At 35.6% G+C, this 21980-nt stretch overlaps 1 protein-coding gene across 1 annotated transcript in view; it reads right to left on the bottom strand.

Moving 5' to 3' along the window:
- The window catches only part of LOC136041225 (uncharacterized), a 31832-nt gene continuing 9852 nt past the window's right edge, over window positions 1-21980 (bottom strand). The window contains exon 2 of the mRNA XM_065725804.1: window positions 1-1447. Coding sequence (XP_065581876.1) covers window positions 138-1447 — 1310 coding nt within the window. The 3' untranslated portion in view covers window positions 1-137. The remainder of the gene's footprint in view (window positions 1448-21980) is intronic.

The following is a 21980-nucleotide window of genomic DNA, read 5'->3' as shown; positions in this document are numbered from 1 at the left end:
GCCTTCTCAACTCTGAAACCAACACATTGACCCAGACTACCCCTGCTAATGTTTACATAATTTTTCGTCTTCGCCATTTCAGATAAGAAGAATTGCTCTGCAATTCCTCTTTAAACCTAAATTTTTCTGCTTTGCCATCACCGAGTAAGAAAAGAAATTGTTCTAACCTTGGCATGGACGCGACTTCCACGAGAGAGCAACTTACAGTGGGAGCAACCACAGTCAACAAGCAGCAGAGGCGGCAGAGCCCAATCATGATAGTATACTGGATATAAACGCCAGGCCATACGATCCTTAAGTAAGCGCTCAAGGAGCAAGGGATCCATAGGGATTGATGAGCCGCCTGTTTCAAGCTGCTCACCTCGGCTGAAATTTTCTTTTGGCTTAGTAGATTGTGGTTCTGAAGGCCAATGGCGCTCAGATGAATTAGATTCTGAATTGTCGTCTGCTGGTGATAAGTCTGGAGGAGAGAAGTCACCAAGGGGTTGAGCTGGACGATTTAACCTTCTTGGTGGAATTGGAGGTGGGCTTCTACTAAGAGACTCTTCAGAATCTCCGTGTCGCGATTTCCCACGGAAAGAATGACGAATATTATTCAGTGATTGGTTTGATCGTGACTTTTTTTCAAAGTCAAAACCAGCCTCTTTTAAAATGTCTTCAACTAAATAGAATGACCTTGCTCTAGATTTTGACCCTGGTTGAGGCAATACCCTTCTCCTTCCTTCATCAGTTCCTTCTCTCTGGGGAATACTCTGATTCAATGTCGTCATACTTCGCCACCGTCTTTCTAGAGAAGAAGAAGCGCCATTATCAGGGATCCCTATTCTATTTGCGTTTGCTAGATCAAAACTTTGATCACTTTTGAACTGATTGCTTTTTTGATATACACTCTTGACCTGGGTTGAGGGATGATCATAGTCACTGTTCCCTTCAATGTCTAAGTTAGTTGGATATTCATCAGAATGATATGCACTGCTTGTCCTTGACTTGCTTTTCTGAGGCATGTGATCAAACGTGTCAATAAACTCTTTGGAATTATCAAATCCTCTTTTGATTGTCACTGAATTTGTTTCTGCTATCTTCCGGGAAACTGATTTTTTTGACAACCAATTTGGATACAAAATAGAAGCACTTTTTTTCAAAGCATTTTTTACGGTATGTCCATCTTTGAAACCAGCAATAAGGAAACTTTTCGATCTTTCAACCTTTTTGGTTGGCTTTCTATTAATTTTTGTTTCTTTCGAAAGAGAATTTTCTAAAATACTATCATCCTTTCCGAATGAGTCACGTGCTGATTGTCGCATGTCATAGAGAGATGCAGGTTGCTTGTGTCGTTCAGTCAGAACCCGATCACGAAATGTTTTAACATAAAATGGTTTGGGTTGCTCATCTTCCCAGTCACTCGGAACACTCCAGGTATCGTCGTGCTCTGTGTTGGTACTATTCACTGAAATAATAACCATGCATAAATCATAAATTAAAAAAGCAAAAATAAAAGTCGCATAGAAAGAGCAAAATAATTTTGAAAACACACATCTTTCAAACCAACAATACAATATAAGCTTAACAATTCTTACGAAAAAAAAGTCTCTTCAGGCTATCCCCTACGCCAAGCATTATCCTTGATTTTACTTCCATCCCCACACTCCCAGTAAAATCAGAATATAGAGATAATATATTTAAAAAACACAAAAAAATACAAAACAGAAATATTTGCCAAAAAGCTTATGGCTTGTGCGGCCATTCTAGAAAACAACAAATCAATGGATTCCCCTAAAAATCAAAAAATAAAACAAAAACAAGCAAAAAAAAAGTCACCACCGGAGACCTTGTACTATACTAATCTAATATAACAAGACTATTATGCACTATTTCCCTACTGCATCTATATACAAAAAAAGAACAAAAAAGTATAAACCATAAATACCAAAACAATGGTCCCTAAGCAACCCACGAAAAGTCGGCCTATCAGTCTCTTGAACTATATCATAAGGAACTATATCATAAATGATGCGGTAGCTAGGATAAGACACATGTATATTATATACGAATCAAGAGGTGTGACATGTATATTACATACGAATCAAGAGGTGTGAAGTCTGAACATCGCGCTAATGAATCTTAGTCCTTTCAAATATTTTATTTCTTTCTAAACTATTGTTGCCAGATAGAGCGCATGTGTGCCATTTGACAGCTTTTTTGAGGCGGTTGCGCATTGAATTTTTCGAATTGGCGCATTCTTGAGGGGAAATCAGCCATTCGGTATATTTTCACTTGAAAATGGTGCTTTTGGCGCATTTTCACTTCTATGGTGGCGCAATTTAAACCAGACACCTGGCAACACTGTTCCTAACATTTCATTCTGTAAGAAGTGTACAAACTTGATAGGACGTTAGATAGGTTTCCCTGGTTCAAAAAGTAGCTAAAAAAAAGACAAGATTACAGGAGACTAAAACACCAGGAACAAGAGCAAAATAAAGAAAAATTAATGAAAAAAATTATTTACAAGATGTTATGTTTGTGCGTGTCTATATAGCCACAGAGAAATCAGTAATTCACTTCAAAATTATGTGACTCAAGAGACTTTCATTAATCAACGACGCTTCTCAACCGCAAAGGTCTTTGCGTCGATCCTCTGGCAGCTAGGATCGAACCCTGTGTCACGCATCTCGAGGCAAAGATCAATTAACTGGTCCACCACAGGACACTGATTCAACAGATTTCCAGTGTTTAGTTGGATTTGAAGATCTATACCATGAAGCAAATAGGGGGCTATTATTTTTACCAACAGATAAAATTCACTATTGTGATAAGTCAAATCTGTGATAAATCACGAAGTTTTTAACAATTAGAGTGGCAATTTCTCCAAACGATCGATAAAAGCGGTGATGGATGATGTTTCCTAGAGTCCATACAAAAACTGATAGATTAGCATCCCCTTTTTCTGATTATGAGGTCTCTGAAAAAACATTTCAAAGAAAAAACGTCTCACAGATAATGTGATTGGCTGCTAAAGAACGTCACATCAAGACATCCAATGCTTTTAAGGCATTTCTATCCTATTTTGGTATAGAAAAGATTTAATCATAATTCGTTAATCTTGTAATGAATACATTTTGCGAATCACCCAAAGACTCCTAGGCTTGTACACGAGGGGAAATACATATATTTCTATTAAGCAGTAGATCAATCGAAGAAAAAAGTCAAATACATTCAATAAGTTAATTTAAATTAAATAGATTAAAGAGGCTCCAATCAAGAATGTACAAAAAGGAGAAGAAGAAAAAAGGAATTCAAGGTAGAAAAAGAAAACATACGGAACACAAATATATTTTTATACAAATCTTCTGATCCCACCAAGTGAGTGGCAGTCTCGAGTTGAATTAGGTGGGCCATTCCAGCTAAAATGACACGGAACGAGAGGATTAAAATCAGATTATAGGTTTGGAGTATGCGGAATCTGAATGTTCTGAGAACTACGGAGCTGATAATCCGGCAACTCAGATACATAATATGAAGTATATCTAAGGGACCTAGGAATATCACCGTGGAGCTAAAGAAAAGCGAAAGATGCACAGGAATGAATATTTTTCAACATATTGTAACGATTTAGCAACGGAGCGATTTACATCGTGGATAAAATTTATAGCTTTATTGTAAATGTTGGAATGCGGTTGAAGAAAAGAAGGAAAAGTAGCTTCTATATAACTGGGCAATAAGAAAAATAAGAATCAATTAAACTGCAAAATAGAAATTTCAGAATTGGTCCGGGGAAAATATGTTTGAGCTTTCTTAGAATCCAAAGGTGCCTGCATCAAATCAATGTGGTGCTTAAAAAGATAAATTTCCATCTAGGAGGATAACTAGGTAACAGACATAACAATCCTTTGGTCTACATAAACCTAAGATACAAGTAAAAAAAAAAACTAAAAAGCTAGACTTAGAAACATTTAGAGCAAGAGAATCAGCACCAAACCTAAGTAGAGCTCTTTCGAACAGGTTCACCAACTTTGTAAGAGCCTCACCCTCCAATTTCCCGGAGGTAACAAGGGTGGATTCCTCATTAAAACCAACAAGAGAGCCTAAAGAAGGCAACCTATGGTTTTGGGCACGGGGGTATGTTGGATGACATATACGGCAACAATGTAGTGAATTCTCATTTCTAACTGCGAAAATTTGGTCAGTAACATCAATTAAGAACAATACTGGCCCTAGAATTGACCCTTGAGGGACTCCATGGTTAACATTTGAGGGTGAACCGGAAAGTGGATTAACAGAAATTACTCTACCAAAAATGTAAGACTTAAAGCAAAGGAACGCCAAATCTCTTAAAACAGAAATGAAAGAGAAGAATACTGAGTCGAAGGCCTTAAGAACATTCAGAAATAAAGCAGCAGGGATCAAAAGGGAGTTTAGTGCAAGGCGAAGATAGTTCAATAAAACTACGCAAGCATGCTCAGTTGAATATTTGAAAACCAAATTGAAAATAATGAAAAAAAACTTTAGAAGTAGAAAATTATTAAGTCGAGAAAGTATAACCTTCTCAAAAAGTTTTGCTAAAAAGGGACAACAGAGAAATTGGCTGATAGTTGTCTCGATCATTTCGTGTCCCATGCTAAGTCAACAGAGCTTGAGACTGTTTGGGAAAATATCATGCTAAAAGGAGAGATTTATAAGCTTAGTAAAGGGAGAAGTAATGAAAGGAAGTATAAACAAAGGAAGGAAGAAAGGAAATATAAGGAAAGGAAGGAAGAAAAGAAGTATAAAGAAAGGAAGGAAGAAAGGAAGTATAAAGAAAGGAAGGAAGAAAGGAAGTATAAAGAAAGGTAGTATAAAGAAGGAAGGAAGAAAGGAAGCATAAAGAAATAAAACTAGCTGCCCTTATATATTTATTAAGAACTTTATTTCGAGGTTACAGAATTATAAAAAAACCTCTTTTTGGCTCTAGCTTGCCTGAAATCATATTGACTTGTATATAACAATTGACGCAGTTTCAGCTGCTAATACACTATAGCGTTTATACACTTGTGTAGGATACCGAATGTTGCGAGTAAAACAAAATAAGTCGGTAATTTTCGGAATCAGTCTTACTGCCAGCCTCAGATATACGAGTTATTTACTACTACTACTATTAATACTAATAGCTCACTGCAGCACCAAGCCGCCTGAGGCAAACACAGCTACGCACGCTCCTCCTCCAACCTAATCTATTCAAGGCATCCCTCTTTACACCTTCCCAGGAAGTTCCCATTTCCTTTATTGAATTCCCATTTCCTTGCTAAATAAGAGTTACTTAGCAATTTTTATACAAAATATACAGCTATCATGTTTAAAACTTAATTAGAGAAGAAAAAACAAATAAAATGCAAAGACAGAGTAAAAAAAAGAAAGGAAGTGGTAAGCATAGACGACAGAAAATCTACAGACACAGAAAACACTATATCCATCAAGTTTATATTGTAATCTCCCATAATGATTAACTCATACAACTGCTAAGGTCTGTATCCACTAGATCGTTAAGAACTCCAAAACGCTGTACTCTCTTTGAGATGGGATTCATGCAGAAGGTAAAGTACTTGTAGTAAGCATAAACGACAGAAAATCTACAGATGCAGAAGACACTATATTCATCAAGTTTATATTGTAATCTCCCATGATGATTAACTCATACAACTGCTTAAGGACTGTATCCACTATATCGTTAAGAATTCCAAAACGCTGTACTCTCTTTGAGATGGGATTCATACAGAAGGTAAAGTACTTGTGTGTAAGCATTGACGACAGAAAATGTACAGATGCAAAAGACACTATATCCATCAAGTTTATATTGTAATCTTCCATAATGATTAACTCACTCAAGTCAGATTTGAAGAAATGAAAATTTTGGGGAGACTTGGCCATCAGGTTTTTGGTAGACTTGGAGGGGGGCTGACGAAGATTTTAATCTGGATGCAAGAGAGATTAGAAACGCAACTGCCTCATAGGGAGAGGTGTAACGTATGGGGCGGAGGATGCCCCCAGCCAAAGTTTAAGCCAGTCTGGTAAGAAAATTTGAGTCGGTGAAAAAAGTGGTACAAAGCACCGATATTTTACTGGGTCATTTTATTTTATTACGTAAATGACCTGGTGGAAATATACGACGTAAAATCCATACAGGAAGTTCAGATTCAGTCGGTAAAAGCAAATAACTGAGTTATTTTAAAAGCAACATTACCCAGAGGAGTCAGAAAAAATTGAACAGCCTGTCAGTAAAAGCCCCCCTAGCCCCCAATAAACGGCTAGTAACAAATCATCTACTCGGACTCACCCTGCTGCCCCATCGCTTTAGTATTTACTCATATTAACAATCTTCTTTTTACTTTTTATCATGCCAATATTATTTGACTGCCTCTTCTTTTCAATGTTGAGTTTCATGGTCTTGAAGTAGCATATAACGTTAAGCCAATACTGGTAAATTACTTGCGGATTTTCATTTGAAACATTTAAATCAGACCCATCTAGCTTCACGTGGTTCTCTGCTTGGGCGACTCTTTACGTCAGATAATGAGTTGGTTTGCCGCGTTATGCACTCCAATTTTAAGGCTATCGATCCCAATTTGGAAGAAGCTTTACATGCCTTTTGAACATGGCTAACCTATTTGTCTGTTATGTTCGTCTTTTTTTTCTTTCTTTTTTTACTGGAGCACTGTATTGCATTGTTTAGTATAGCCTGTTAGTGCGAAGTTTACCCCAAAAGATGTATTTTAGATGTATTCAGTTTAATCAAAAGATATAATTAAACTTTCAACAGAAAATTATTGAATAGCTAACTGGGAACATACAAAGACAAAATTTACAATCAGTTTGGTTCCGCTCTAGTTCAAACATATTTATATATATATATATATATATATATATATATATATATATATATATATATATATATATATATATATATATATATATATATATATATATATATATATATATATATATATATATATATATATATATAAATTGAGCTAGTTTCAACTTCTTCTAACGTCAACGGGAAGGATAAAGGATCAAGATCCCCAAGGGCCATTGACGGTGCATAGGACGTTTAAGTGACGTTTTAGCTGCTTTGACGTGACGTTGAAGTGACGTTTTGACGTTTAGAAAGTGCGTGGAAGCTACAAAGTGTTTGTATTTATTTATTTCGATGTTTAAGTGTCTGTGGATGATGATTGAGAGCGGATGATAAGGATTTAATTGTTCATCGTGAGCTTATGTCGGGACAAAACAGTATTGTAGGGCAAAAGAAAGTGTTTATGAGCCGAGATCGACATAAGAGCTGTAACACGTGACGCAACACGTGTTAAAGGGGATCTTGATAAAGGATCAAGATCCCAAAGAGCCATTGACGGTGCATAGGACGTTGAAGTGACGTTTTAGCTGCTTTGACGTTTTGACGTTTAGAAAGTGCGTGGAAGCTATAAAGTGTTTGTATTTATTTATTTCGATGTTTAAGTGTCTGTGGATGATGATTGAGAGCAGATGATAAGGGTTTAATTGTTGATCGTGAGCTTATGTCGGGACAAAACAGTATTGTAGGGCAAAAGAAAGTGTTTATAAGCCGAGATCGACATAAGAGCTGTAACACGTGACGCAACACAACTGAATGCGGATACGTAACACAAAGTTTTAAGTTTGTAATGTGAAGCAAGAGCTATTCTCCGAACATGTAGAAATATCAGTAATTCGAGAGATGGATATTGGTTTTGTAGGTAGGTAGGTAACTTTATTCGAAAACAATACTATTAACTTTCATATATCAGCTCAAAAATAGGCCGCAATGGCCTGTAAGCATGGCTGACATCTAATACGATCCATTTCTTTAAAAATATTTCACTTATCATCAAAAAATAAATAAATAAGGAAAATAAACCACAAAAAAAAAGAAACCAAAACACAAGAAAAAACAAAAACTGATGATCATTTTACCCAAATGGGGGGGGGGGAAGAGACACCCTTCTTTTGTTCCAAAATGCTTAACATAACTAATTGTTCAGAAGATGGGCCTTGAGACGACATTTCAGCTGAGGCAGACTTTCTGATTCCTTAACTTGCTGTTGGAATGGATTCCAGACAGTCGGTCCAATGTATCTGATGACATGAGCCACTTGTTGTTTTACTTGATTAAAATAAAACAACAAAAAACAACAAATATGGTTTCTAGACCAAAGATATGCTGACACTTATTGACAATTACATAAAAACTACAGGACAATCATAAAACAGCATAGATTTCAACGAGACTAGGATCCTCAACCCCGTGCCCTACGCACGTAGCTGAAATAATGTTCCAGAACACTGCTTTTGATGAAACACAGCAGTTGATTAGACAAGCACAAACGTAGTGTTATTACAAACTCTCTAAAACCTCGACCTGCAAAACCGCAGATCCTAGGACGAAGAAGAAGACGATATTTCAAATAATGGCTAGGCAGAAGCTTCATCAAAGCATATCAGGATAAGAAAATTATATCTACCTTTGTATAATTACTACAAGAAGCTTCAAGTAATCCAAATACCTTCCTTGGGATTTCCCAGACCCTATGATCTCATGATTTTTCCCAGATCCTTTGGTAATGCCCAGGGAAAGTAAACACGAAAGAGGTAGAGGAAAGAAGATATGGAAAAAAACATATTTGAGACATAGGAAAAGGTAAGAAATAATATTACTTCGGAGAGTGTCTTGTTAATATAAAACAAATAGAACAAGCGAAATCGCATAGGAAGAGGTAAAGATAAAGGCAAGGGTATTGATAATATAGGGAAACGATTAGGACAACTAATTGTATTATTTAGTCCACGTCCCTGTTTATTTCCGCTTGTGAAGGAACTAGCAAATTAAAATCAACAAAGGTCTATCTGAACAGTCACGATCTTAAAGGAAGTTATGATCGATTACTTGAGATCTAAATCCATCCTGAAAAGATCTATATGCTTTCACTCATTCTCTCAATCCTCATAAATGTATTTAGGTTCGTTGAACAAACAATAGTTTTTATTCGGAACAGACAACACCCACTTAGCCAAACGTTGAAAATTTCGCAAGACAGAAAAGGCCACCTGTGACCGCCATTCAATTAAAATAATGACGGCAGTCCGTTAAACGGATATGGTTCAACTGAATTAAGATATAGGAGAATCGGCACACACTGAGCTTGCCAGGTTGATTTTTCTTCTTTTTGCATGTCTTTTAGTAAAAACAACTTTAAGGGAGAACAGGCCAGAAGCCTCCCCCTCCCAATACTACAGACGTGCCTCAGCCTTTTTGTCAGTAGGTGCGACACGCTGCGTCGCACCTACCAACTGGATTTGTCGAACATCCACACGACGATCCAGCCCCAGTGGGAAGATGTTTGGGCAGCGGCGCACATGCGGGATGACTGGCGGCTCTTCGTGGATGCCCTGGGTGCCTCTGGCGGCACAGGAGGATCTAAGGTCTAAGGATATTAAACCCACCTTGTCGACCTTTCAGCGTTTTATTAAGCGTTCAGAGTTCGGTAGTGTACAGTCTTCAAACCTTTGCCTTTTTTCTCAAAAATGTTATATATGTAATTCGGTTGATTTAGTTGAAAAACCCAAAAACGTAAATATTTCAGAAAATACAATTATCAGTAGCTTTGACATCGTGTCTATGTATACAAATATTAATGTAGCAGAATCCGAGAAATTATTAGAAAATAAAATAAATGAAAATTATGACTTAATAGAAGCTTCAGCTACAGGATTTAGATTGCGATGTTTTAATGACCTTGGTTAAACTTTGTAACAAGTATTCAATGTATTTCCAATTCCGTAATTCTTTCTACCAACAAATAAATGGCTTACCCATGGGTGCGCCTCTCTCCGGGTTACTGGCGAATATTTATGTAGAGCATATTGAAAATTGGGCATTAAATTCATATTTTTTTAAACATATCTTTTGGGGACGTTACAAGGATGACGTTATTTCACTTTGGAACTATGGGGAAAATGAACTTAGGGGTTTTTTAGATCACCTTAATACATATGATAGAAATTTACAGTTTACCTTAGAAATTGAAATTGCAAATAAAATCTCATTCCTAGATGTTCTAACTATTCGTAACTTAGATGAACTTAATTTTACTATTTACAAAAAACCAACACAAAACGATAGATATTTACAATTTAAATCAAACCACCTCTTAAAAGAGACGTCTTTAATATCTCTCGTCGATCGTGCCCTAAACATTTGTTCTGATTCCTACATTACAGCTGAACTAGACTTTATCAGGGACATACTTTTTGGAAATGGGTATCCTCTTTTATTTATTAATAACACAATTAACCATAGAGTGAAAAGACACTCCCATAAAATCAATGATAATTACCATGTGAGAATCCCGATAAGCCCCAAAACATAATTTACCTCCCATATATCCCAAAAATCACTAGAAATCTTAAAAAGGGTATACACAAAATAATCTGTATATTGTATTTACCAATAATAGAGGCCTAGTTGCCCTCCAATTTTCCGGTTACTTAAAAAGGCAACTAGAACTTTTAATTTTTAACGAACGTTTTTATTAGTAAAAATATATGTAACTTAAGAATTAACTTACGTAACAAACTTTTGTATTCTTATATTTTTATTAGGAATATGAGGGGGTTTGTCCCCTCGTTAATACCTCGCTCTTTACACTAAATCTTAAGTTTTGCCCCAATTCTTTAAGAATGATCCCTGAATCAGAAAGGCCGTAGAATAAATAGTTGAACTTACTAGAAATACTTTAGCATAAAGAGCGAGGTATTTATCTCCTCCTAAATACCTTGCTCTTTATGCTAAAGTATTTTTAGAACCCCTCAAATTTGGAATAATCTCTGTTCGTTTTAGGTTTTAATGCTACTCCTTACTTTTAACTGAAAAAACTTTTTCATGTTTATTTTTTCATTGTTTTTTTTTATAGCAATACTAGAAAATCCCGCGCGCTGTTCATTGAATTTCTCTTCCCCCATAACACATTCTTCCAAAGAAAGATCCTCCCACATATCCCCCTTCTTTCAACCCAACCCCCAAACCAAAAAATTCCCCTGAAAACGTCTGTACACTTCCCAATAACTATTATTGTATGTAAACACTGGTCAAAGTTTGTAACTTGCAGCCCCTCCCCCAGGGAATGTGGGGGAGTAATTCATCCCCAAAGACATAGTTATTATTGTTTTCAACTATGCAGAAAAAAAATGGCTATCTCAAAATTTTGATCAGTTGACTTTGAGAAAAGCCTGAGCGTGGGAGGGGGCCTAGGTGCCCTCCAATTTTTTTTTGTGACTTAAAAAGAGCACTAGAACTTTTCATTTCCGTTAGAATGAGCCCTCTTACGACATTCTAGGACCCCTTGGTCGATACGATGACCCCTAGGGAAAAAAAAAACAAATAAACACGGACCCGTGATCTGTCTTCTGGCAAAAAATACGAAATTCAATATTTTTGTAGATAGGAGCTTGAAATTTTTTGCTATAGGGTTTTATGATACGCTGAATGCGATAGTGTGATTTTCGTTGAGATTGTATGACTTTTAGGAGGTGTTTCTCCCTATTTTCCAAAATAAGGCAAATTTTCTCAGGCTCGTAGCATTTGATGACAAAGACTAAATTTGATGAAACTTATATATTTAAAATCGGCATGAAAATCCAATTCTTTTGATGTATCTTTTAGAATCAAAATTCCGTTTTTTAGAGTTTCGTTTACTATTGAGCCGGGTCGCTCCTTACTACAGTTCATTACCACGAACTGTTTGATAGCAACAGCTTACAAACAAGCTTTCAAACAAGCAAAGCACTTCTATTATTAGGCCGTGTGAAGGGCAATACGGACGAGACCTCTGTTACGCCTTTGTTTTTACATACTAATTATGTGAAATTGAACAATATACGATTTATGAGTAAATTGCTAAACTCAGTATATTTGGTGTCCCAAATTGAACAATATACGATTTATGAGTAAATTGCTAAACTCAGTATATATGGTGTCCCAAAAAGAACGTAGATTTGCAGGATTTGAATCTATTATTAAATGGAATTTATTTATTTGACACAAGTAAACAAAACACGCCAATCTCTTGGGAGGATGTTGTCATTATATTGAAACACAACATTAGGTATTTACCCTTCCCCTTTTAGACCTTAAAGCACTTATTTTGTCCCTGAAACATAGAGAAAATTAGAGAGAAAAAATAGGTAGAGAAAGATGCCTGAGTTTCTTAGCATTTGTTGAGGCTTAGTCTAAATGAAGGGAGATAAGAAATTAATTCCTACCTCCCCCACCCAGACACACACCTTTCTATATTTATCCAATGGGTCGTGAAGAGAAAGACAATTTGAGCATTGAAATGCGCTCTTTTAGGCGTATTTGCCCTCCCACTGCTAGGCCTATAAGCACTTATTCTGTCCATGAAACATAAATAGAGAAAATTTGCCTGCATTTCGATAAAGGTGGAAATAACCCCAAAAAGTACCATCTTATTCAGCGTATCAGAAAGCCTTATATTAAAGGTTTCAAGCTCCAACCTGCAAAAACATAGAATTTGCGGGGGGGGGGGGGTTTCTGACAGAAGAAAGAGCTCATGATCTTTCTTCTGGCAAAAAAAAACAACAACATAATTTTACATTTTTGCAGATGGGAATTTGAAACCTCTACAGTAGTTTTTGTTGCACTGAATATGATGGTGCGATTTTCATTATGAGGTAGTGACTTTTTGGGGGTGTTTCCCCTTTTATCGAACATCAGGAAAATTTTATCAGGCATAATTTCATGGATCAAATAAATAAATTTTATTTAAAGTAGATTCAAACCACGTGCTATTTTTGGAACACCCTGTAATACACCTCTGCTTTGCCTTACAAACCATAGCCTTTTGTAATAAATGGCCAATAAACCCCTGGCCATGAGAAGATAAAGCAGATTTGTACACAAGGAAGAGCTAATCAGTATTTGATCTGGCTTTATAAACTTTTGGTCTAAGGACACTCAATCAAAGATTTGTATGTTGCATGTTTGATATAACAAGCCATACAGCCATACAAGCCATATACAAGCCATAAATGTGTACATACAGCAACTGCGTGACATGACCTACGTGTAAATCAAAGGCAAAGATGTAATGCAAAGTAGATTTCAAAGGTGAAGGCACATACTTCACATTAAAGGTAAAGACAGATACATGCATAGGAATTTTGAAGGGATGCAAAATTTGTATACCAGGGGGAGGGGATTTGAAAAAAAAACGGTAAGTTATGTGGAAATGAACAATATAGGAAATTAAAAAAAAATACAAAAACACTTAAAATTTAGGAGCAGATGGGACATAAATCCCCTTTTATAGGTGCATTTGAAAAAGACAGACCTTGTGGCAGAAGCCGTTAATGGTAAATTCTTTGTATAATTTATATGTTTTGGATGAAAATAAAAAATGTCTATGTCTATGTCTAATAAGACTACATAAGACATCTACATAAGACATTGCGCAGCCCCCCTTTTTAAAGAAACTGTATCAACACAATTTACCCAGTTGCTTTCTCGGTCCGTGTTTTAATCAGACTTCGAGTTGGCTTTCAGCCGGTCTCTCAATTAAAAAAAAAAATAATAATCTACGTAAAACCCCTGAATTTCAGCTTCAGAAGCCAATATAGCTTTTAAAAAGGAGAAAGTCAGTATCTGCATGTAAACCTCTCCACAATGAATTATTTTTTCTCGTGCAAAGAAGAATAATTTGAAAAAAGCCTCTAGGAATACGGATACGATAACAGTAAATTGAGAACATGTCAATACTTACAAACGGTAATCGTACCTTTATAATTGGTCTATTATTCCCTGGCCATTTCAAAAATAGCCTACTGTGATGCTTGTAATTAGCGCTATGAATCTCATACTACAACCACAGTATTCGCATTCAATTTTATATAAATATTCATTTGTATGGCAATTTTTTTTTTACTTTTATGATAAAATGACATTTCAGTTTTCCATATCCAAAACCGTGTACCATATCCAAAACCCCGTTTGCGTAGTAAGGTGGTTTTACGATGCCAAGTGCGGCTCGAGGTGGAAACGGGGCTTGGTTAAAGTTTTTCCAGGCATGGTAAAAATGTGCCACGAATGGTGGACCAGGTGGGATTTTGAGATACGTACCAGGTGACATAAAGTGGGCAACGCGTCAGGTCTTTGTCTCTCTTATTTTACTGGAGATAGGACAAACATAGTAGATGTTCGCTTGTAATTTTAAATAAATTTGAAGGTTTGATGATTTGAAAACCCTCTAAATGGTTACAATTTGCACAGTTAAACGCGTGTGATTTACAATGTTGACTAGGGAGAACCTGCTAGGCAAACAAATTGAAAGAATAAGGATATTCAGGTGGTCCATATATAAGGACCGGCATTAACCATTAGAGGCAGCTCATTTACCAATAGTATAGGAAGCTACCCCTGTTTTCAATTCACCAACGCTTGAAATGTAGGGAGTGACTGACTTTCGCCAAAAAAGTCAACTTTATTTTGATAAAAGTCATTTATTAGAATGAATCATAGAACCTTGACAGCGTGATGAAACTGAACAAAAAATTTAAACGGTATGCAGCACTTTAGCGTTTCAGAATATTTTATAGAGTCAATGATTTGCAATCAAAAATAGAATCCGTAATCTTAAAGTTATAGCCTTTGCAAAAATTGTCCATTGGAGCTGCCTTTCAAGGAGCCGCAATTATTCAGGTTTAGCGTAAGACGGATCGTGAGTCTCCAAACTTATTTGATACATTTGGGTTACATATTTTCTTGCACATCCTTACCTCTTTCTTCCACCCCCCCCCTTACCTTGTACTCCACGTTGCATTATCACTATTCTCATACGTTCCAACCTGAGTTAATTTTCTCCTATTTGTATCAAATTTGCATGCATAGAATGTTACATTAATTACCCGCTTCCTGTGTAGATAGAACATGTCAAATGAACGTTGAGTGATTTTAGAAAGATCAGACTAAAATAATGTTATTTTGGACTGTATTTTTATTAAAGTTAGTTTGTTTTCCCTTTGTATAGTTCAGTCCACCAATTCATGAATTGAATAGGCAAAAAAAGAAATTCCATATAAATAAAACTAAATGTAAAAAATTAAACAAAAAAGTTTTTTCTTGTGTAAATCAGGATATAGGGGGATTACATTTCCGCACGGAAGGGGGGGGGGGGAGGAATACGCCTTATACCAAGCGAAGCCCGTTGGTACTCAAAGAAAAGGGAGGCATTTATTATCTAAATGGATACCAGCTTACAACAAATACACTCAGCCTTTTTAAATTTTGCTACAAATTGGCTGGGGATCACAAATATGTTACCAATTCAAAAAGCTAATGAAAGGCTAATTTAAAATAAAGAAAATATAATCTTTTACTAACTGTTAACCAAAGCGCTGTCTATTCAGGGTACCTACAGCATGAAAAATACGTTCGCTGTTTCAACAAGTTTTTTTCGATCAAAACTGGTAGCACTATAGACAAGATCGTGTCCAGTGAGGTAAGGGGGTTTGAACCCCTCCCTCCCCCAAAAAAAAATGTTTGTCTGAATCGTAAAAAACGTAACAAAATGGATATAACCAATATTTTATGCATTTTTGAGTTTTTTTGTGTGTAGCCCCCCCCTCCCCCCAAAAAATCCTTGTGTAAAACGTTCTCGAAAAAAAAAAATCCTGGATACGCCCCTGACCATAGGAATCCCCAAAGCTTTAAAGCGGCTAAACGATATTTCCAGTGATTTCATTTTTAGCTTTTTCTTGCGAGTATACTCAAGGACGTATCCAGTGAGGTGGTTAGGGGATTTGAACCCCCTCCCCAAGATGTTCGTCCAAATCGTAAAAATAAATAAAAAAAATGCATAAAAGTAAATTTTTATGCGTATCTTAGTTTTTCTGCACCCCCTCCCCCCCCAGAATAAATCCCGGATAAGACCCTGGATATGCTATAACATATTTAGCAATAGCCCATTCCTGAAATTAAAATAAAACTGATTTGTTAAATCGAAAAACAAAATTCACGCTCTAATGTTGTAAGCTATAATGACGTATTTCCCTATTTCCGGCAAAAAAAGGAGAAGTTAAAAGGCTTTCTTAAGATTTTGTTGAAAGTGAGTGATAGCTTTTATTTTTCTATAGTTTATTCGAATCCCTTATTCAATTTCTATAAGCTATGGTAAGACCGCCCAATACTATGGAAAATAGACTCAACTAACGACAGACACAACTACGCAGACTCAAACTCAAAACAGCAAATATATAAGATGAATATATGGAAAGTAGACTCAGTGCCCCATAGACTCAACTACGTAGACTCAAGCTCAAAAGAGTAAAAATTAGTTCAAATTTATAATGAACGAGACTGGGCGACGCTTTAAGGTACTTTAAAGTACTTTCGGATTTTAGTATAAAATCCGAAAGCAAAGTTTTGCTTAATTTCTCAGATTTGCAACAAAAGCGAATAATAAAGAAAAAAAAATTCCGTTTCCAACATTTTGAAGATCGATAAAAGGATAGAGGCATTAATAGGAGGAGTAGAATGTAATTAAGAAAGTAGTCAAAGAATGGATTTAGTGAAAGTCATTCAATATTTATACATTCTAAAGATTTTATGGTACTTGTGTATTATTCAGAACACACTCAATAAGTGAAGTTAGGTTAGGTATCTTCTATCACAATGCGTTCCTTCTCGTAAGAGTATAAAGTCATTTTGTGTCCAACGACGCACTTTTTGTTGTGGGCACCAACCTCTTATACTGGAAAAATATAATTGCCTCTTTTGCAGTCGTTGGCAAATTCCAAATCTTCATTTCAAAATCCATGTTCAGACACTATCTTCTATCACTATGCGTAGCAAACTAAATTGAGTTTTGTCTTTGTGGCTATGAAACTGGTTTTTCTCATAAAATGTACCTGCATTGTAGTTTGTTTCACGAAAGAACCTAACTTCACTTATTGAGTGTGTTCTGAATAAAACACAAGCACCGAAATTTATGACAAGCATTAGCCAAAAAAGACAGATCTAGCGGTGGACTTAATTGTGTCTGAAGACAACAGTACCCTTTTCTTCTGCATCAAGCTGTTTTTAATTAATCGTTTCAACTTTGAAGGCTGAACGAGACAGAACAGGATCTACAAGACTGGATTAAGAGAAAAGCTTCCGTATTTGTTTCTCTTTTTTCACAAAAGAGAGTTCTTACTTTTTAAAGTGTCGCAGAGAATAGAGAAACTATTCTAGTTTTAATGTCATAGGAGAGATTAAGAACCAATAATTGTCTTTGAACAACTACCCAAAACCCTATTTTTTTTAAATAAAATTTATTTTTTGTCACCTATTTAAGGATTTTTTTCCAGGCATCGAACCAGGATCCTGCAGGGCAATTCATTATAAGGAGGGGGTAAGTCCTACAAAACTCAAACAACAACCGAAATATTCAATGAACTTGGAAAAACAAGGGGTTTCTTCAAAAAGAATGGCAAGAGTTTCTAGTAAGCGATTGGATTTTTGTTTATGCGTGTGTTTGATAGAGCTGATGCCGTTGTGTTGGGTTTAGAGCTTTGGTTGTTACCTTTTTTTATTTACTTTGGTTTTATTCACTTTAAATACATACTTCTACCTGAAAAAAAAATTATCAAGATAGAAATATCGACATCCCTTACAGAATTGATTAGAACCATGAAAATTGTTAACAATTAAAAAATCAAGCACTTAAAAAATTAAGAAAATTAAAAAAAATAAAGTTTATACAACTCCTTCCCAACGAGCAACCCGAAAAACTGTGGTTGAAGCCACACTTCGGAGGGGTTAAGCCTTTCTTGTTAAATGTATGCTGTTTGCCAGAAGAATGGATTAATTGATGAATTGCTTATAACAATGGGAATAGTTAAAAATTAACAAAAATTAAATGCTGTAGAAAATTCGACCCTCTACTCCTCCCATTTCTTTTAGAAAAAGAAAGGACTGATCGATGAATCCTTAGAACCCTTTAATTAATTAATACATTTTTTAAATTAATTTTCAAGCGGAACACTTTAGGGTGAATGGGTTCAATGCTCGACAATGTTATCAAAGTCAATTATGACTTTCAACATACCGTTATTGAAATTTCAAACTTAAAATTGCAGTCAAGTTATTGATAGCAAAAATACGTGACACATATGTCAACCACTCCTAAAATAACTTGAATTTCATAGAAAAACAGTTCTAAAACAGAATTCTGTATAGTAGGCCATAGGTACATTTTTATAGGTGCAGAGGTGGTTCTGGCCTCTCTTACGCATGGGCCAAATCTTGACTAGCGTTCCTCTCCTGTCTCCCACAAAATTTCAGGCCAAATTATAACAAAATTTTCATTTATTAACAAAATTATTTTCAATTAATTAATTAATTTTTTATTTTTTATTTGTTATTTAAATTATTATTAATTATTTTAATTATCTTTTTATTTTTTTATTTTTTTAAATACAAAATGATTATAACCGCTAGATTATTTATTTCGAATTTTGCAACCCTAAAGTTTCTGAAGCCAGGGCAACCTCCCCTAAAACCACCCCTGGATAGGTGTCGACACGAAAAAGGAACATCCTTGAAAACATCATCACGAAACTATGCTTTGAAACATTAGAAGCTTGATAGGTAGAAACCGAACGATCCAAAAGATTTCTGTATGAAAATAGATTAAAACAAAATTGAATATTTGGCCTAAATCATACTTTATGAGCCCTCAGAACCCCAAACACCAATGAACCAAATATCTATATTTGAAATATCTATATATTGAATAGATACAAATATCTATATTTGCTGGAACAAAATTCGATTTTTATCGTCTGTAAAAATTCACAGTAGGCCTAATCTAACTATTATCAATATGCCTAACTAACTTATAAACTAACTAACTAACTAACTAGCCTAACTAACTAATATCAACATGCGATACAATTTGGCAAAGATGTAGGTTTTATCGCAACTCAGTGAAAGATTAGCATTCCGATTGTAAATTTTGCATATTCATGTAAAAATAAATTGAAAAAAAAACTTCCCCCTCCCCTCATATTTCCGTGAATTGCTGCTCGGGTTTTTTTTCCAAAGGTGTTTCCCGGATTTTTGTTCAGAGGGGGGTATCTTTTTTCGAGAGGGGAGGTACAAAAAAACCTTTAAGAACACATAAGTAACTTGTTCATTTGTATTTTGTTGCGTTTTTACGAGTTGGACAAAAATTTTGGGGGGCGGAACTCAATAAGGGGGGGGGAAGGTTGGTGAAAAAACAACGATACACGGTCCATTCTATGCCCAGGAATTGCGATTTAAGGGTAAATTTGGTTTCCAACATATTTTCAAGAAAATGTCCCCTCCTCCAACTCCGCCGATCACCTACGCCAGGCATCTCCCCCCAATAATAACCATAAAAATTAATTTATTAAAAGCGGAGCAATCAAATTTGACATTAAAGCACCAAAGTTGGAATACTTACTTAGTCAATACTTAGTTATACTTAGTTATACTTAGTCAAGACAAGGGTTTAAGCACTATACCACTTCATCTTCACTAAAAGGGGCATATAAAGCTGAGGAAACATTTAGATAAACATTATCTCAAATCTACTCTTCACTCCAATTCAAGTCGACTACACCATAGCTTACATTCAAAGGACACCCCTTATAATCTAAATTTTAACATTAAAGACCTTAAAGAATCACCTAGTATAGTCCAATATAAACTTTTTTAGTTTGTGAGGCTAAACCGTTTAGAGTTGATTGGGCGATCCTGCCATGAGTTGTAGAGCTTCGATACGAGATCCGAATGAACACAAAAAAAAGCCGACCCCTAATTTCCCGAAAACCTAAGAAAACCTTGTAGTTTTCCCCGTTTTGTGCCAGAAATAAACATGTTCAGTTTTAATGAAATTTGCATCATTAGAAAGGGTGAATTTTGCTTTTTCGAGTAAGTGGAGGGGAATTTTCTTTTAAAAGTTCAAGAAAGGACAGTCCCTTAAAATATTCTAGCACATCTACTAGGAAAACGTTACAAATCAACTCAAAGGAAATATCATTTGAGCAATTAGGCAGTCCGGTAGTTCCTTGCAGTGCTACCTGCTTTGACTGAAAACCTTGCGGGGGACATAAAATTTCTAGATACTAAAAGGTTGAGATCGTAAAGTCAAGAAACGATTCTAAGATTAAAATTAATCTCACGGGAACTAACTAAATCTTTTTGCCTTTTTTAATTTTGTTAATCCTCTGAATTTGTATAATTTGTCTTTTTTTATTACAATGAAAAGTAGCAGAACACCTTTAATCAGGGACGTAATTTGATATGGGGCTGGGGGAGGGGAAACTGCCCCCCAATACCCCAGTTTGAATCTACACTATCTAAGTATATCTAAATCTAGATTTAAGGTTGATTTTAAATCCATATTTAAGATTCAAAGGTTGTGATCGTAAAGTCAAGAAACTGAAAAGTTTAGAAAATTTAAGAAAATGACTAATCTTAATAGCAAAACAACAAACTTTAAGTAAAGCTACATTTCCATTCAAAGTTTTTCTAAAAAATTAGTAATTCATAGTAGAGTATCATTTAGCAAAACTGCTGAAATTTAGCAATTTTTGATAAGTTGCAGCCCTTTTACTAATTTAATTAGTAAAATTACTAATTAAATTAGTGAATTGGACAGCGGGTGTATCCGTAATGGTTGTATCTGAAGAAAAGATTTTCACTGAAAAAACCACTATTTCAATGTTCGAATATAAGAAAGTGTGGCATGGATAGCTTATAGTAATTTTAAGATAAGTAAATATTTGATAGTAAAAATGCAGTAATCAGATTGCAGCCCAATTTTTTTGCTGATTTTGTGGTTGTTTTTTTTTTACTTTTTTAAGCGAAGTTGCTTAAAAATTTATACAGCGTAAACGGTCACGAGTCATACCTCGACTGAAATTCGAGTCGACTCAAATCGAGTGAAGTCACGCGTAGCTGTCATTCTACTGTCTTTTTTGTCTACGCTGAATGGCGAAGAATGCAGGCGTGAAGGCAAGGAAACTAGGGTTTGGGACAGAAGCCCATATACACATGTCACAAGAAGTATAAAGCCCATTGAATCTAAATTAATGTTTTGAGGCTCTACAATCGAAAATCTTTAGAATCCCCGAAAGAAAAACTTAATGATTAAGAATAAAGCGGCTAATTTATGCAACTCGCCTTATAATTTAATCTTAACACTAATATCAACTCGAAGGCCATGTGTATATGTGTCAGTGAAATTGGATAATTGACGACACTACTGCCAAGTATTTCTTTTCCTCAATTCATTGTGAATCTAATTTGATTGTATTAAGAGGCGTGATCTTCCAACTATTTCTTGATGGGCGTCAACCCCAATAGTACTCATATTAACATGCATTTGTGTTCTAATTTTCTGTGAACAATAGTCCTATCTGTCTAAAAGAAGAAATAATTTCACGAAAAATTAGCACGCACACAAGTACATAGATGAATAGGGGAAATCCCCCCAAGATTGACCCAAAAAACTATTCTTAGCATCGTTTAAATCATGAGCCAAAAACGTGCATTTGTCCTTCACCACCCTTCCTTGGATTGTTCACCTGCCTCCTCCAAAATTCAGAATTCTGTGCATCAAGTTTTTATAAATACACAGATAGTAGCGAGGGAGGGTCTGCATGCACTCTGCTACCTTGTGTACATCTCATTGTGACACTTGTTCCATCAAGTGACGTTTTCTCCATACAACGGCTCTTTTGGCCGCGCATGGCCCACTTTCAACATGCACGACCTGCTCTCCTGGTGGACATGTTTTTGAAAGTCACCATTCCCTTATAATTCGGAGCTTTACATATAGGAATTAATAAAACAGTTCGTGGTAACGAACTGTAATAAGGAGCGACCCGGCTCAATAGTAACCGAAACTCTA

The sequence above is a fragment of the Artemia franciscana genome, unplaced genomic scaffold, assembly GCF_032884065.1.
Source record: "Artemia franciscana unplaced genomic scaffold, ASM3288406v1 PGA_scaffold_1180, whole genome shotgun sequence".
In the NCBI taxonomy this organism is placed as follows: Eukaryota; Metazoa; Arthropoda; class Branchiopoda; order Anostraca; family Artemiidae; genus Artemia; species Artemia franciscana.
Note: the sequence above shows the minus strand (reverse complement) of the source record. Positions and strands in the feature narration are given on the sequence as shown.